This window comes from Chaetodon trifascialis, chromosome 2, assembly GCF_039877785.1.
Source record: "Chaetodon trifascialis isolate fChaTrf1 chromosome 2, fChaTrf1.hap1, whole genome shotgun sequence".
Lineage (NCBI taxonomy): Eukaryota > Metazoa > Chordata > Actinopteri > Chaetodontiformes > Chaetodontidae > Chaetodon > Chaetodon trifascialis.
The window spans coordinates 8,582,960-8,598,632 of record NC_092057.1 but is presented as its reverse complement, the minus strand read 5'-3'; the positions used below and the strand labels follow the sequence as shown (position 1 = coordinate 8,598,632).

The 15,673-nt window shown below is 43.7% G+C and overlaps 2 protein-coding genes across 2 annotated transcripts; both read left to right on the top strand.

Moving 5' to 3' along the window:
- Window positions 1-5,941: 5,941 nt before the first annotated feature.
- Window positions 5,942-12,397, top strand: srd5a2a (steroid-5-alpha-reductase, alpha polypeptide 2a). Its single transcript, XM_070980440.1, has 5 exons — window positions 5,942-6,231; window positions 8,197-8,360; window positions 10,773-10,874; window positions 10,974-11,124; window positions 11,533-12,397. The coding sequence occupies exons 1-5, from the start codon at window positions 5,942-5,944 to the stop codon at window positions 11,597-11,599; spliced, it is 774 nt and encodes a 257-aa protein (XP_070836541.1). The 3' UTR covers window positions 11,600-12,397.
- Window positions 12,328-15,528, top strand: dpy30 (dpy-30 histone methyltransferase complex regulatory subunit). The gene is made up of 5 exons (XM_070980451.1): window positions 12,328-12,397; window positions 14,039-14,079; window positions 14,358-14,405; window positions 14,513-14,655; window positions 15,328-15,528. The coding sequence occupies exons 1-5, from the start codon at window positions 12,388-12,390 to the stop codon at window positions 15,398-15,400; spliced, it is 315 nt and encodes a 104-aa protein (XP_070836552.1). The 5' UTR covers window positions 12,328-12,387; the 3' UTR covers window positions 15,401-15,528.
- Window positions 15,529-15,673: the final 145 nt, after the last annotated feature.

The following is a 15,673-nucleotide window of genomic DNA, read 5'->3' as shown; positions in this document are numbered from 1 at the left end:
GACTAAAAGACATTTTACAACAAGATCCAAACACGTTCCTTCATGTTTACCTGTGATTACCTGTGATTTGGTGTGTCGTCACATGACCTATGAAAAACAGCAGAATCAAAAACTGCAGGTTTATTGTAGATGTCACCTGTTGGTTTATGTCTTCTCAGATGTTTACAGACACGTTAATAATCCAGAATGATTTCAAATGAGCTCAAGTCTGAAGTGGACACATAATGCACCACTGAGCTCTGACCAGCAGAGGGCGCAAGTAACGGCCCTCACCTGCAGCAACGTCTGTGAAGTGACTGATTAATAATAATAATAATAATAATAATAATAATAATAATAACTGGAATGATAAACTGCGCATAATGTGACACAGATCAGATAAAAACATTCAATTTGTACTGAGATGATGATCAAACAGAAACATTTGACTGATTTATTATTTTTCTAAGAGCTCAGAACATTTGACTCAAAATATATGGAGTAAAAACATAATATTATTATATATTAATATTACAATAATACATGTATTATATATTAATTAATTGATTAATTAATAATTATATATATGTCAATAATAATAATAATGAAACTATAATAATGTGACGTGAATGTGAAAAATTACATCATTTACATCACAGAAAATAAATCCTCAAATAAAACAATTTTAAATTTCGAAGAAATATTCAAATGAAGTCATAATAATAAATATAATTGTGAAAATCTTATTATTAAAACATATTTTGAGTTTTGTCTGAACAGAAAAGTCCAGTTAAAATACAGTTATAAACAATAGTTAAAGCTCTCCTGAACCTCACTGCAGTCCTTGGTCCTCTCAGTCCTTTCGGTCCTCTAAATCTGGAAAACAACCAAACTTTTCTTTCAAAGAACCAGTTTTCATGGAAATGAAATTAACGAGAAAAACCAAACACGAGTCTGAATCCTGTTTTTCAGTTCAGTTGTTTTTCACATCAGGTGAGGAGCTCAGAGTAGAGCCGCTGCTCCTCCATGTCGAGAGGAACTGGTTGAGGTTCCTCGGGCATCTGGTGAGGTTGTCTCCTGGACGCCTACCCAGGAAGGAGACCTCGGGACTGACCAGGACACGCTGGAGGGATTCTGTGTCTGGGCTGGTCTGGGAACACCTCGGGCTCCCTCAGCAGGAGCTGGTGGAAGTGGCTGGGACTGGGGAGAGGGCTGTCTGGGCTTCCTCACTGAGGCTGCTGCCCCACGACCCAGACCTGGACCCAGATAAGTGGAAGACGACGAGTACGAGGATTTCAGTCTTCATCTTGTGCAGAAAATGACAACTGCTCAAAGCATCACACATGAAGGATCTCTGCAGAGAACCAGTGTCTAGCCTGAGTTCACTGATCCTGAGCTTCAGCTTCAGCTTCAGCTGAGAAAGTTCTACATCATCACTTTATTTGAAGTGAATGAGAGTTTTCTCTTGAGGCCTGTGTGACGTCTGCATGTACACTTAGTTCTATATTCACTATTAATATGGTATTAATATTTGCTTTCTGTAAAAGAACTACAACTACTTTGCATGATGTCACAAATAAAAAGTTGAGGTCATGTTTTGAAAGGGCGTCCAGGATTGGTCACTGAAGACTCAGCTGCAGTAAGACGTCATGGCCACCAGATCTCACTGCAGGACACAAGTGTCTCATAACAACAGAAATAAGACCTGCAGACCAGCCAGACAGGTCCGGCATGTGTCAGGTCACAAGATCAAAGGGATGTCGCTCTGATCGACCGCTTGAGTCTGAGAAGCAACTGATGGGTCCGAAAAGTAAAACGATGAGTGAAGACGACAGATTACAGAACTTCACAACCTTTTCTGTTCTGCTCACACTTTGAAGTGCGTGAGGTTTCCAGTTGTTCACCTGAACCAAGAGGGTCCAGCTGTAGATCTCATGTGTGGGGACTCCAGGTCTGTGAGCCAATCACAAGAGAGTACAGTCACCAGGTGCAGCAGTGCTGCAAAACATTGCAATGGAAGTCGATCGTTCCCAGTCAGCATCTCGTCTCCAGTCCAGACGCATCCCAGTGATCCAGAAAACATGGAGTCCTGCAGCAAACGGACATCTATCCGAACTCCACAAACACAGTGATGGTCCAGTGTGCAGGAGGCAGAGGCCTGGGGGGGTGGGGGTGGGGGGGTGCTGTGGACTGCAACCGAGTCAGGAGGAGGAGACATTAAGGAGTCAGGAGGAGCAGTCTTAAAGGAGTCAAGAGGAGGAGACTTAAAGGCAGGTTTGTGCTAAGCTAACAGCTAAGAAGCTGAAACCTCCTTCTGAAGGAGGACCAGTGAAGGAGAGCCTTGTCTCTGCTGTGGAGCTGAGAGCAGCAGACAAAGTCCAACTGTCCAAAGTGTCCGTTTGTCTGAATAATTCACAGAGATGAAGGAAAAGATGACGTGAAGCTCAGTGACAGAAAGTGTCCGTGTGGCCTGACCTTCATGGTGGACGTTACCAAAAACTCTGAGCTGGAGCTGAAGCTCCAGCAGCTTCTCAGTTCTCTGCTGTCACATGAGAAACACGTGAAGAGGAAACACTGAGCATGTTCCTGCTCTGAAGAACAAAAGCAAAGCGGCTCTGAATCTGAACCTTCTGTGAGGTGAAACTCCTTCAGGTGTTTGGTGAAACGTTTCAGGACGTGAAGAGTCAACAAAAGGAAACTGACATGTTTTCTGTTTAAGGTGGAACCAGCTGATGTTTCACACAACCTGCTGCTGAGAGCAGCTCTGCTCAACATGGACTGACCCTCATGAGACAAAGGTTCCCTTCCCCTGATCGATGCTGTAGCTTCGACAGATGTCCTCGTGGTTACAGACCCACAGCTGCCAGGAGGACGAACCCATCTTACTGCTGGAGAAGATCTGTCTGCACAGAAGAGGTCAATGTCAAGAAGGATGTGTCCATCACACCTCCCTTCAGCGGCTGACCCTTAACTCAACGCATCTGCTAATGGTTGATTAAGTTTTATCAAATGTGTGAACACATTTGTGGGACGGCTGTTAAAAGTCCTCCTTCCTGTTTGGTCCCAGTGGGATGGAACTCAGTTAAATCTATCAGGTCATAGCTGACCCGAGCAGAGTCCTGGATCAGACCCTGTTAGCTGCAGCATGTTGGTCTGCATGTGACACCATCATCTCCTTCAGCTGACTGTGGACTGGCTGTGTTATTTCAGTGAGTTCATGGTTATTTCTCAGAGTTATTTTTCAGAGGTGAATGAGTCCAGCCGTGAATCATCATCTGTGTGCCAAGAACCAGTTAAACTGTCTTCACATCTGGTTGCAGAGGCTGTTTTAACTGCAGAGGCTCTTTAATAACTCAGTTGCCACAAAGTTGACTGCAGATATAAGAGTAAATATTAACACATTCAGATTGAGAACGAGCTGGATGAACGACAGAAAAAGACTGAGAAGACTGAAGACCTGCTGCTGTTCGTGACATGTGATGTCGCAACAAGGTCTGACTGTCTCTGTCTCTGTCTTTGTCTGTCTGTCTGTCTGTCTGTCTGTCTGTCTGTCTGTCTGTCTGTCTGTCTGTCTGTCTGTGTTTCTCTCTCCATCTCTCTGTCTGAATGACCACCTGACAGCTGTCCTGTCTGTCTGTGGAGCAGCTGTTGGACCAGGTAGTGCTGAGTGCCGTCTGAAGGTGGTTGGGATAAAGACTGCGGGTCTAGGAGGAGCCAGTATTCTTCTCAGGGGCCCCAGCGGAGCTGCTTTGTGAGGGCTTGCTGGGCTGTCTCAGGTTGACACTCATCAGGTTGAGTGTGAAATCTGAGTCCCTTTGAGGCTGACAGGGAGGCGCTGGACTCTGTCTGTGTCCTTTGGTCAGGCAAGGGGGAAGAGCCGCCAGCGTTTCCTATGCTGACGGGGGTCCTGAGGGGGGAGAGCTGCTGTCGGTTTACTGAAGACGGTCACGTGTTGTCCTCACTGTCCCAGGTATTCTGTCCAGGCTGGAGTGGTTATTGTTGACGGCAGGTCTGAGCACGCCAGAACGAAGCATGAATACACAGCATGAAAAGACACTGAGCGTTTCTGAGGAATGTATGAACGTAGTATTTGTGACTCTGTGTGTGTGTGTGTGTGTGTGTGTGTGTGTGTGTGTGTGTGTGTGTGTGTGTGTGTGTGTGTGTGTGTGTGTGTGTGTGTGTGTGTGTGTGTGAGACAGGGGAGCTCTGCCTCTCTCTCTCTCTCTCTCTCTCTCTCTCTCTCTCTCTCTCTCTGCCTGCCTGCCTGTCTGTCTGTCTGTCTGTCTGTCTCTGCCGGCAGTGAGTCTGCTGGATTATGTGTCATTTCCCTTTTTTTAGTTTTTCTTTCTACTTGTTGCTGTGTTCTTTGGCGAAACTGTTTCGTGTAGGCATCGACATGCATTAAACTTTCTCCAGCTGCCCTCTGATTGGTTGAGTGTCGTCTAGCTCTCAGTGAGGTTGAGGTTTTTCTCAACAGGACAGAAAAAGTGAATCATCTAAACGATGTTAAAGGTCATTATTTCTAAAGTTCCATTGCTGGAAAATGAGCTTGTGGACAAAGAGTTGGTTCGACAGATTGCAGGGACACACCTCTCCACAAGAAAGATCTACAGGAGATTCCAAGGTGTCGGCCATGAGGCTGGTCATTCACATTGACCGTACCTACTGTGTCCCCAGCAGGCTCTTATCTGAAAACATTACTCGACTTCATGATGTTTGGGACGTCTTCAGTTCATTGAACGTGGTTTGTTTTCTATAGATCAAGAAAAGGCCTCTGACTGAGCTGAACGTCAGGACTTGTGACAGATGCTGGATGTCTTTGGGGTCAGCTCTGGTTAAGGTTAAGAGTGGTTTAAATGTGGGAGTCAGACAGGGCTGATGTCCATCTGGCAGGTTGTCCTGGTCCCACAGCATCTCCTCTCCAGCACATCTCTGTGTTTATCTTGGTGAAGATTCACACATTAGTGATTAGCAACTGTCTTTCATGCCATGGAAGCGACTGACGAGCGTGGACCCCCCAGTTTGTCCACTGGCCAGGATACAGGCTGTATCGGTGGATCTCTTCTGTGCTGTCAGTACTGTAGATCTACCTCTCGTTTTGGAGTTACGTCTGTTGAGTACATCGATCACCTGCTCAGCACCTGGAAGCTGACACATAATGAACCATCTTTGTTAAATACTCACCTGTGATAGACATCGGCAACCAAATATTGATGATCCTTCACCTGCACTGACATTTGTTCCTGATTTTAAAGGCTGCTCTGATCGACCGCTTGAGTCCATCGAATCTCCAACAAACAGGTTAAATGTCATGGGAGGCAAACTACGTACAAACTGTTGGTAGAAGTTTTAAACAAAGATGGACTGTGCCTTGGAGAGCTAATGTCGGGCTTAACGTTGAGGTCAAGCCTGTGCTGAGTGGAGCATTCTGCACTGGGGCTGTCTGTTTTTTTTTTGGTTTCTGTTAGGAACCCAAATGGAGGACATACTTGTCCTTTGTGCTCACAGAGGGAGACAGTCTATCGGTGTTTTCTGGCAGACTGTGTTTTTTCTGTTTCAGCTGCTGTAGCAAATGTTCAGGATGTTTGTAGAGTCGCTTTCTGACCACAGATTCAGTCAAGAGTTATGTCAGTTTCAATTTTGTTGTCAATTTCATTTTGTTTTGGCTTGAACAGAAATGTCTCTTTACCTGCCAGAAGAAATAAGATGGACAGTTTGATGTAAAAACCGTTTTTATCAGAATGTTTAAAGTCAGACTGAAAACTGATCTCAACAATTGTGGATTTATGGTTTCTAAAATGTTTAATGTTCTGCAGTAAGAGATTAGTTCATCTTTGGACTTATTTTACTGATTAAATCTTGTGCTGTTTACAAAGTGAACTTTGTTAATATTTCTTATAATAAATAAGGTGTTTGTGAAACAAAAAATGTCTGTCTCTGTCTCTGTCTCTATCTCAGACAGATGGAGTGTTGGGATGAGGCTGTTTCTCACCTGAGCTGGGCTCTGATTGTTGGGGGTGTGGCCTTCCTGCTGCACCAGAGGCGGAAACACACGCAGTATGGCCGCTACGTGTCGGTGGAGAGTCGCTGCTGTCCGGCCAGACTGGGCTGGTTCCTGCAGGAGGTCCCGGCCTTCCTGCTGCCTCTGCTGCTGCTGCTCAATGAGGAAGCGAAGGCCGAGCCGAGGATGAGCGGACATAGGACCAGGAGGACGCTGCTGCTCTGCACCTTCATGCTGCACTACTTCCACAGGTCAGAGGTCAACATCAAGAAATTAATATAAGATGTAAATAGCCAACGAACTATGGCTGCTAAAGTAATATAAACTTGTCTGAAATCACCATTTACTGTAACAGTCAAGGTTAGGACCCAACAGCAGCACTACCTCTATGGAGAAGTCTCAGAATCTTAGCCTACGTTTACATGTAGCAGGGTATTTTGGAAAACGGATATTTTGGCCTCTCCGTTTACAAAAATATCATCGTGTACACAACATCGTTTTCAAAAATGTTGTCGTTTACATGAACCTGGATAAATATGTCGTCGGGCGCCATCAAAACTATGCTAAGCCTATGGGCACGTTAAGTATTTCTGTCACATGTTGTGACATTTCGAAACCTAAAACGCCATTTAACCCTGTTTACATGCCAACACATAACCAGCGTTTTCAGAAATCTCCACTTTGGCCAGAGTTTTTAAAAATGGTCATTTTCCGTGAAAAAAACTCCAAAAAACTCCAGCCAAACCGCATGAAAACATATGCGTTTTCTCTAAGTGTAAACGTAGCCTTAGGTGAGGCTGGCTTGAAGCTCCGCCCAGAGCAAACGACAGTTTCAGGAATTACTGAAAAGTCTTGCATGAGGATGAAAAACAATCTGGCAACGGTTGAGAGTGGGAGAGCTGCTTATGATTAGTGATGAGTCTCAGGTGATTGGGCAGGTGGGTGTGGCTGAGTGGTGAAGGGTGCTGGCTGAGCAGGTGTGTAGATGAGGGAGAAGATGGTAGCAGGTAAGAAGGTGTTGCTTTATATTTACTGCCACTGACTTGTGCCTCAAGTGATGTTAGCTTTATCCTGTCTGTTAGCATGATACTATGACCTGGGACCTGTTAGCTTTAGCCTCAGTCTGTTAGCATGATATCATGACCTGGGACCTGTTAGCTTTAGTCTCAGTCTGTTAGCATGATATTAAGACCTGGGACTTGTTAGCTTTAGCCCCAGTCTGTTAGCATGATATCATGACCTGGGACCTGTTAGCTTTAGCCCCAGTTTCAGGTGCATGTTCTTGCACTCTGTTCTTTATGCTCGTCCAGCCACAAGGACTTTCTTCACAATGACCAGTAACTTCCTGGAGTCTCTACTGGTTTCTGGCACTTGATGCATTGCTCAAGGGCACATTGGTAGTACCCAGGAGGTGAACTGACACCTCTGCAGCTACCAGTCCATGCTGGACTTGGACAGGTCACCCTGCATTCCCAAGCAAAGTGAGCTACTGCGGTCCCAAAGGGCCCAGAGCCAAGAGGGAGTTCAGCTCAGAACTACCTGTAAAACAAAGAATTGTTGTCTTTACAGTATGGTTTGTCTCATTCAACAAACAAGATATAACATGTGCATGCAAACAATTTATCAAGGCAAAAAAAAGTCAGGTTTACATAAATCATCTCAATAATCAGTGAGTTCTGCCTCTGCTGCTAGGTGGACATTTATACAGACAGAGCCAGTCTAGCTGTTTCCCCCTCTTCCCAGCCTTTATGCTACACTAAGATAGCTGTTTGTCCCTGTTCCAATCTTTACGCTAAGCTAAGCTAAGCTAAGCTAACCAGCTGGTGGCTGTAGCTTTGTATTTAGTGTACAGACATGACTTTGGCATAAATCTGAACATCCAACTCTCAATGGAGAGGAGTTCAGAAAATCTTAATCTTTTATTTTTATTCTCTAACAAACAGCATCTGTCTTCACCAGGATCAGTTCTTTTCTTTATCCTGCTGATCAGCTGATTTCCTCCATATCGAGTAACTGACACACCTGCAGTGAGCCTCACCTGGAGCAGACAAAACTAACAGACAATTGAATTCCTGCTTTCCCAGGAATTAGAAAGTGGGAGTTTTATTTTGAAAGTGGCGCTGATGGCTACAGGTGGCCATGTTGGAGGAAAAGAACCACATAAACATGAAAGTTTAAAAAACCTTGTTTCTGATAAACTCAAGTCTGTTCTGTAGGAGTTTTATCTACGCCTTCCTGACCAGAGGACGACCCATCCCGCTTTCCATCGTCCTCTACGCCACAATGTTCTGCTCGCTCAATGGCTTCCTACAGGGACACCACCTGCTGCACTGTGTCCAGTTTGAAGACACCTGGCTGACAGACGCTCGCATGGCTGCAGGTGCGTCATCACAACATCCACACAGAACCTCAGGACTCTCCTGGATAATGAAACCAGACTACAGGTTCATGGTCTGACCATCAGTTTGGATTATTAGCATCTTCTAAAACACTACAATACTCATGAGCCTCAGCGGCTGTCTCCATGGAGGAGCCAGAATGTGAAAGCTGAATGTTTGTGTGTGTGAAGCTCTGTGATTGGACCTGAGGTGTCACCTGGATTCATTCGGGCTCTGTTGACATATGATCATGACTGTAGACTGGGAGCTGACCAGTGCAACCATAACTTCCTACTGGTGCTCACCGAGTCCTGCTGCAGGGAGCTCAGCCGCCAGGCGATGTCAGTCATAATATGGATTAATTCCACATTTTCTTTTCCCACGCTGAGCCTTCAGTCATGCTAACAGCCCTGTGAGGCTGTAATGACACTCAGCAGGACTCTGAGCTAAATGCTAACATGCCCAGAATATTAGGAAGAAGTGGTCTGCACACTGTATATGCTCCAAGGATATTTATTTATTAGAAGAGGTAACGTTTCGATCCCATGGGATCTTCATCAGGCATTGAAAAAAATGGATGAGACGGCTTATATCACATGACCCCAAACAGGGCACCTGTCTAGACAACAGAGCACACCCGAAAAGTGGCAGTTGGCATAACATGCACCCGAAGGCACTGACTTATATGCATTGCATAAAACCGCAAAAACCAAGCTGATTTTATTACCACTGTATTGTAAATATGTGACATATTTGTCTAGCACCTGTGGATTACTTTTTTTGGATGTGTGCACCTTGCTTGCTTTTTAGACGTCTTTTTTAACATGCCCAGAATGACAATGCTAACAGGCTGATGTTAAGTAGGTATAATGTTTACGACGTCCATCATTGGTATGTCTGTCAGGATCAATATCAATATCAATATCAATTTCATCAAGATATGTCTGTCTTCAGTGAACCGTCCCTCTTTCTGTGGGGCCACCAGCTGTGATGTTCTCATGTAGTTTGGATGACCTCCACACTTCATGTTCCAGAAACGCTCATTTATTGAATCGGTCAGACCTTTGCAGACGGACTCCAGCATGTTTGCCAAAGATTTGATTTCTTGTTGTGTTTTCTTGGGTGTGAACAGAGCTGTTCCTCCACCATCCACAATTAGTTTCATTGTTTTGTGCAATGCATTGTGGGAGACTAGTGTCCATCAACAGCCCACTCGAAACCTGCTGAGTCATAATCTGGGTTTGTGACAAAGCAAGTGTGTGTCCTGGTTGAACGTCTGGTCTGCAGACTTTGACTCAGTGTTTGCAGGGCTGATGGCAAACAGTGCGTTTTGTGTCCTCAGACTTGTGGAAATGTACCGCCTGGATTCATGTATGTATATCGTATTTTCACGTGTGTGTGTGTGTGTGTGTGTGTGTGTGTGTGTGTGTGTGTGTGTGTGTGTGTGTGTGTGTGTGTGTGTGTGTGTGTGTGTGTGTGTGTGTGTGTGTGTGTGTGTGTGTGTGTGTGTGTGTGTGTTATGGCTGCAGCACCCATAGACAGCTGTGTGTGTCCTGAGATACAGGACAGAAATGATGAATGAGACGGAGGTGACTCTAGAGGAGCACCAGCTCCTGACTACAGTGTCTGGGCTGAACCTCAAAGTCATGCTGCCATCTACTGTTGAAAAAGTTCCACAACAGGTCGCTTTAAACACCAGATTACTCACCTGACACGGAAAAGAAAGGAAACGGATGTCATCTAGAATCATTAAGCACAATAACACCAAACAAGAAGAGCTGACTCAGCTGAATGCAGATCTTCACCAGGCGTGTGTGGAGGCATGTGAGCAGGTGGACTGCAGGCTACATTAACAAGCTGCTACCAGAGTGGACAAGCTACACGAAGACACAATGTCCATAAACACCTAACAAAAGAATCCACCAAACCAGACTGGACCAACACAGACGAGGTCCACCAGTAACAAGCCTCCAAACTGAAGCAGATGATCATGTTGACTTTTACCATCCCATTAAAGAGCCTTTATGGTGTTGTTGACAGGTCGTATGTGTTGTTTATGGTGTTGTTGACAGGTTGTTTATGATGTTGTTGACAGGTCTTAAATGTTGTTTATGGTGTTGTTGACAGGTTGTTTATGTTGTTGTTGACAGGTTGTTTATGTTGTTGTTGACAGGTCATATGTGTTGTTTATGGTGTTGTTGACAGGTTGTTTATGTTGTTGTTGACAGGTTGTTTATGTTGTTGTTGACAGGTCATATGTGTTGTTTATGGTGTTGTTGACAGGTTGTTTATGGTGTTGTTGCAGCCGTATGATTTTTTGAACCCCAGACTCTGTGTTTTCCATGGCTGCATCATTTCCTGTTGGATTAGAAACTTTAGGATAAATTTTATTTTTCTGCTTGTTTGTGATTCAGGTTTTCTTCTGTTTGTGGTTGGAATGACCATCAACATCCACAGCGACCACATCCTGCGCAACCTGAGGAAAGCTGGAGAGACCGTCTACAGGATCCCCAACGGTACCACAGATCCAGATTCACACAGTCCATTCTGTCCAGATCCCATCTGACTCAGATCCTGATCCTGATCAGCGTTTTCAAACCTTTGTGTTCTCTCAGGGGGAATCTTTGAGTTTGTGTCTGGAGGAAACTTCTTTGGGGAGATTGTAGAGTGGTGTGGTTACGCTGTGGCTGCTTGGTCTTTCCCCACCTTCGCCTTCGCTTTCTTCACCATCTGCTCCATCGGGCCCAGAGCCTGCCAGCACCACAGGTACACCTGTAGAATCCCATAGGTTCCCAGCGCATCAGGTAGCCATGATTTTTGGTTGTGTTAAAGGTGTTTTTAGGGCTCATATCATCAGTACTGCACCTGAACTGAATTTATATTGATATTTTACCACCACAGGCAGACCTGAAACTAGCTATTCCTTTTATAAGGCTCAGTCTTAATGGACTTTTGCCTGTAAAATGTCTGAAAATACAAAAACTGGCCATGATCATTTCTCAGAGACCTGGGTAAGATTCCTCGTATTCCAACTATCACTTCAGATCCCAAACACACTCAGGTTTGACTTTTCATCAGTTTTCAAAATGGTTGGTGATTAATTTCCTGCTCTGATGAATTGTTTCAGCTCTGCTTAGCTTGGACTTCAGTTTGTCCTTCCTGTCTGTCTTGCAGAGACTACCAGCAGAGGTTTGAGGACTACCCTCGTTCCAGGAAAGCTCTCATTCCTTTCATACTGTGAGGATGGACGAGCATCTGGATCAAACCGATGATCAACTGCAGCTTTTGGAGATCAGCACTCAGCTATTCACTAAATGATGTTTCACTGAACTGGTGCACAAAAGAGAATTTAGTGGGAACTAATTACTAATTAATAAACTGTTACTGGTTTTGTGCCGTTCAGCAGTTGGTTCTGCGCATGATGATCACTGTTCATTAGACCAACATTCATACATAGGAAAGAGAAATCAAAATGAAAACAAGATGAAATGTGAGAGATGGTTCAATTTTAAAATGTTAAAACTAGATTAAACTCAGAAATATTTATCAGGTAAATACTGCTGTCATGCTCAGAGCTGCTCAATGAGTCATGAAAAGCAAAAAAAAATGTGGCTTCAAAACAAGTTATTACAATTCATCCAAAGGGGACCATGAACTGATGATGATGTAAAATGGCCAGCTCTGATATACAGGATCTTAAACATGACGCAGCATTAATAACATTTCCAGGATCTGAAACATAACGCAGCATTAATAACATCTACAGGATCTGAAACATGACAGCAGCATCCTGTTAGCTTTATACATATACATATATTTGGATATAATATTTACATAATAAACATAAGTACATATTAAGACTGATACGTAAGAACTGTAGAATCAACGGTTTAATCTACGTTCGTGCTTTTATTTTGAAGTATATCCGCACAAACCGGAACCAATAGCGACGCTGGGACGTCTTCTCTACGTAGCCTAAGGACAGAGTCGACGTACGCCAGATATCTTGCGTAAATCTCCACAACAAACATGGCGGACGGTAAGTTAATTGTTGACCATTGATCTCGTTTTTCGCCGTTTTTTACTGTATTTCGGCGTATTTTCTGCGCATTTTCGGCTGATTTGATGAGTTCATGACTCAGTTTAAACCACAGAGGTTGTTTTTACCCGCTAATGTGGTTTGTTAGTAGATACAGAACGTTAATATCATGCTAAGCTAATTTACCGCCGCTTTCAATGCGGTGCAGTCCGACCATCATCAGTGTGAAGATTTTAATGAGGAGTAAACGTTGCTGCTGCTGCTGCTGCTGTTGTTGTTGTTGTTGTTGTTTCAGTCTATAACATAAAAGACTCTGTTCGAATCAGTCGAAGACGTAGTGATGAATGGAACAAAAAACAGCTAAATTCATCACACGGTTTTGTTTTACTGACGTCCTCTGTTAGCGGCCAAGACTCAAACTGGAATAAATAAATTTATTAGTCACTTTTAGACATTTTATTCGACATTTTTCTTTTGAAACAAGAGAGTTGGTCCGATGTTTTTCTTCAGATAAGTTTTATAGTGAAATAAAGCCCGTTTCTTTCCTCAGCCGGTAAACGAGTTGCTCTGAACCAAACTCAAACATCAGCGATTTTAGTGATTCCTTATCGTTGGCGGTGTTGCTAGTGTCGAAATCTAATTCTAATCTTAACCAAAAGTGAACTAAAATGAACATCGGTCGGATCTGTTGATATGATATGGTATGATGCAGGTCAAACATTTAATGTAATCTGGCCTAATCCTGTAATTTGTTATAGTTTCTTTTATACCAAACCTCATTTAAAAATTAGTCAATTTAGGGACATCGAGTTCAGCCAGACTCCGTTGATTCTGTACAGAATCTGCTGGGAAACACACTGAAAGCATGAATCAATGAGTCAGATCATCAGTTCAGCACTCACAAACTGTCCCCTCTGTCTCAGACACGTTTCAGTGTCTTTCAGTTATCTGGTCTTTAACTTCATTACAGCTTTACAATAAATATTTCACATGGCGTATGCTGCACAGTATCACACACATACCACTAATTTTAAGCTTTTCTGAGGCTGTTGTTGATGAATGCTCATTATTTTGTCTTTTTTGCTCTAAACTGTCATAATGATACAAATTTCACACTGGGACTAAAGACGTACCATGTCTATAATCACATCATGGAGCACATTCTTACAGCTGATGGCACGATGTTACTGATACTTCACTAATCTAACTGCTGTCACTCTTATATTTATATTACTAATTTTAGTAAAAAATGCAAATCTTTTCTATGATCAATTAATCATAAAATCCTAGAAAAAGCAAAAGGAAGGTTTACATAATTCATCCTGGTAATATCTGTAAAGTGTGTGTGTGTGTGTGTGTGTGTGTGTGTGTGTGTGTGTGTGTGTGTGTGTGTGGCTCATCCCTCACTCAGAGGTTCAGAGCTTGTCTCCATGTTTTCTTGGTATCACGTGATCTCCATCAGCTGATGGCGTCCATGCTGGCTGAAAAGTGGAGTTCATTCATTCATTCATTCATTCATTCATTCAAGTGTTCAATCTGGATCTCACCTCGATGTTCATGTAGTAGCTCTTCATCTAAAGACTGAAGAAAACGTCAACATGTGAAAACACCAGTAAAAAAAGGGGCTGGTTTGTCTTTCAGATCACACAGATGCAGATCAGTCCATGGAGGGACACACACCTGTGAGTAATACACAGTAAAACACAGTAATGCATAGTAAAACTGCACCACATACGAGTTTCTGTACTGCCGTTAAAGGGTCAGTCCAACATGTTTTTCACTGTTGTCTGAAGTAGAAGTGTGAGATGAGTCGATGAAGAGACGATGGTTTGCTGTGAGACACTCGGTGTGTCGACCTTTGGAACAGATGTGTGAAGTTAAAGTCAAAGATCAGTCTAGTCCTTCGTCTCAGTTCTGTTCAAAGTCTTTATAAAACCAGTGAGCACGAATCCTCCTGCAGGTGTCTGAAAACCCCCACGCAGAGTACGGCCTGACGGAAAACATCCAGGTAACACACACACACACACACACACACACACACACACACACACAGAGTACACTGTGTTATGAGACAGTTGAGGCAGGCTCCCAGCATGCTTTGCTGGTGCTCCGCAGAGGACGGTGGAGAACGAGAAGGCCAGCACAGAGAAGATCTCGAAGCAGAAGGTGGACCTGCAGGCGCTGCCAACCAGAGCGTACCTGGACCAGACGGTGGTCCCCATCCTGCTGCAGGGCCTGTCGGTGCTCGCCAAGGAACGGTCAGACCACACACACACACACACACACACACACACACACACACACACACACACACACACACACACACACAGGTCTAGTTAACAGCTGGTTGTTGGTCAGTGAACAGGCGAGCCGCCGTCCTTCGTGGCCCTCTGGCACCTGATTTTAATCCAGTTTTAGTCAAAAACTGAGTCTGTTTTTTTTTAAATGTCTGTGGACTTTTCTGCCCTGGGTTTCTCCTCTCAGGCAGCGTTTGTTCAGGCTTTTTCAGGGTGGATGTTGCATGTTGCATGTGCATGTTTTTACATCAGAAAAAGATTTTTTCATTTTCATTTAAAATATAAGGACCAAAGTGTCTCTAATGACGGAGCAAACACAACATCACCCTCATCTGTCTCGTACTAGCAGAGATCTCATTGGCTGCTGAAGGAAACTGTTTAACCAATCAGGAGCGCAGTGTGATTCTGCAGCTCATTGAATAAACCTTGGTGAAATCAGTGATCAGTTCATTTCTTCATCTTTTATATTGTCTTTAAGTTTTTATTGGTGGATGAAAAACATTTGTCACTTCTTGTTTTCAGGTGTTTTTTTGTTTGTTTGTTTTCTCCTCGTTGTTGTTGTTTTTGTTGACAGAATAAATGAATCCAGAGTTTCTCCTTCTCCAAACAGTAAGTTTGATTTTTCTCTTCCAGACCTCCGAACCCCATCGAGTATTTGGCAGCGTTCCTGCTGAAGAACAAATCCCAGTTTGAAGAGAGGAATTAAACAGGTGACACTGCACCTGACGTCCTTTCATCCAGAAGAAACCGCTCTCAGCTTGTCTTTGTTCATGAACTGCTCGACTGTTGTTTTTCTTTTTTTAATCCAGAATAAAAATGTTGGTGTGAAACAGTAGCTGTGGGATTTTATTCTGAAAGGATTATCCTGTTTGGCCTTGAAGGAACAGTTTATTTCCTTCTGACAGTGAGACGTTGTATGTTTAGCTTAGCTTAGCATAAAGACTGAAGGCAGGCGAAACTGCTAGCCTGGCTCTGTCCA

Bases quoted from the DNA above. Each gene is read 5' to 3' on its own strand.
- srd5a2a (XM_070980440.1), top strand. From the start codon at position 5,942: ATGGAGTGTTGGGATGAGGCTGTTTCTCACCTGAGCTGGGCTCTGATT. The intron at 6,232-8,196 runs GTCAGAGGTCAA...TCTGTTCTGTAG, and splicing joins ATGCTGCACTACTTCCACAG to GAGTTTTATCTACGCCTTCC. The intron at 8,361-10,772 runs GTGCGTCATCAC...TTTGTGATTCAG, and splicing joins AGACGCTCGCATGGCTGCAG to GTTTTCTTCTGTTTGTGGTT.
- dpy30 (XM_070980451.1), top strand. The intron at 14,406-14,512 runs GTAACACACACA...GGTGCTCCGCAG, and splicing joins GCCTGACGGAAAACATCCAG to AGGACGGTGGAGAACGAGAA. The intron at 14,656-15,327 runs GTCAGACCACAC...TTTCTCTTCCAG, and splicing joins TCGGTGCTCGCCAAGGAACG to ACCTCCGAACCCCATCGAGT.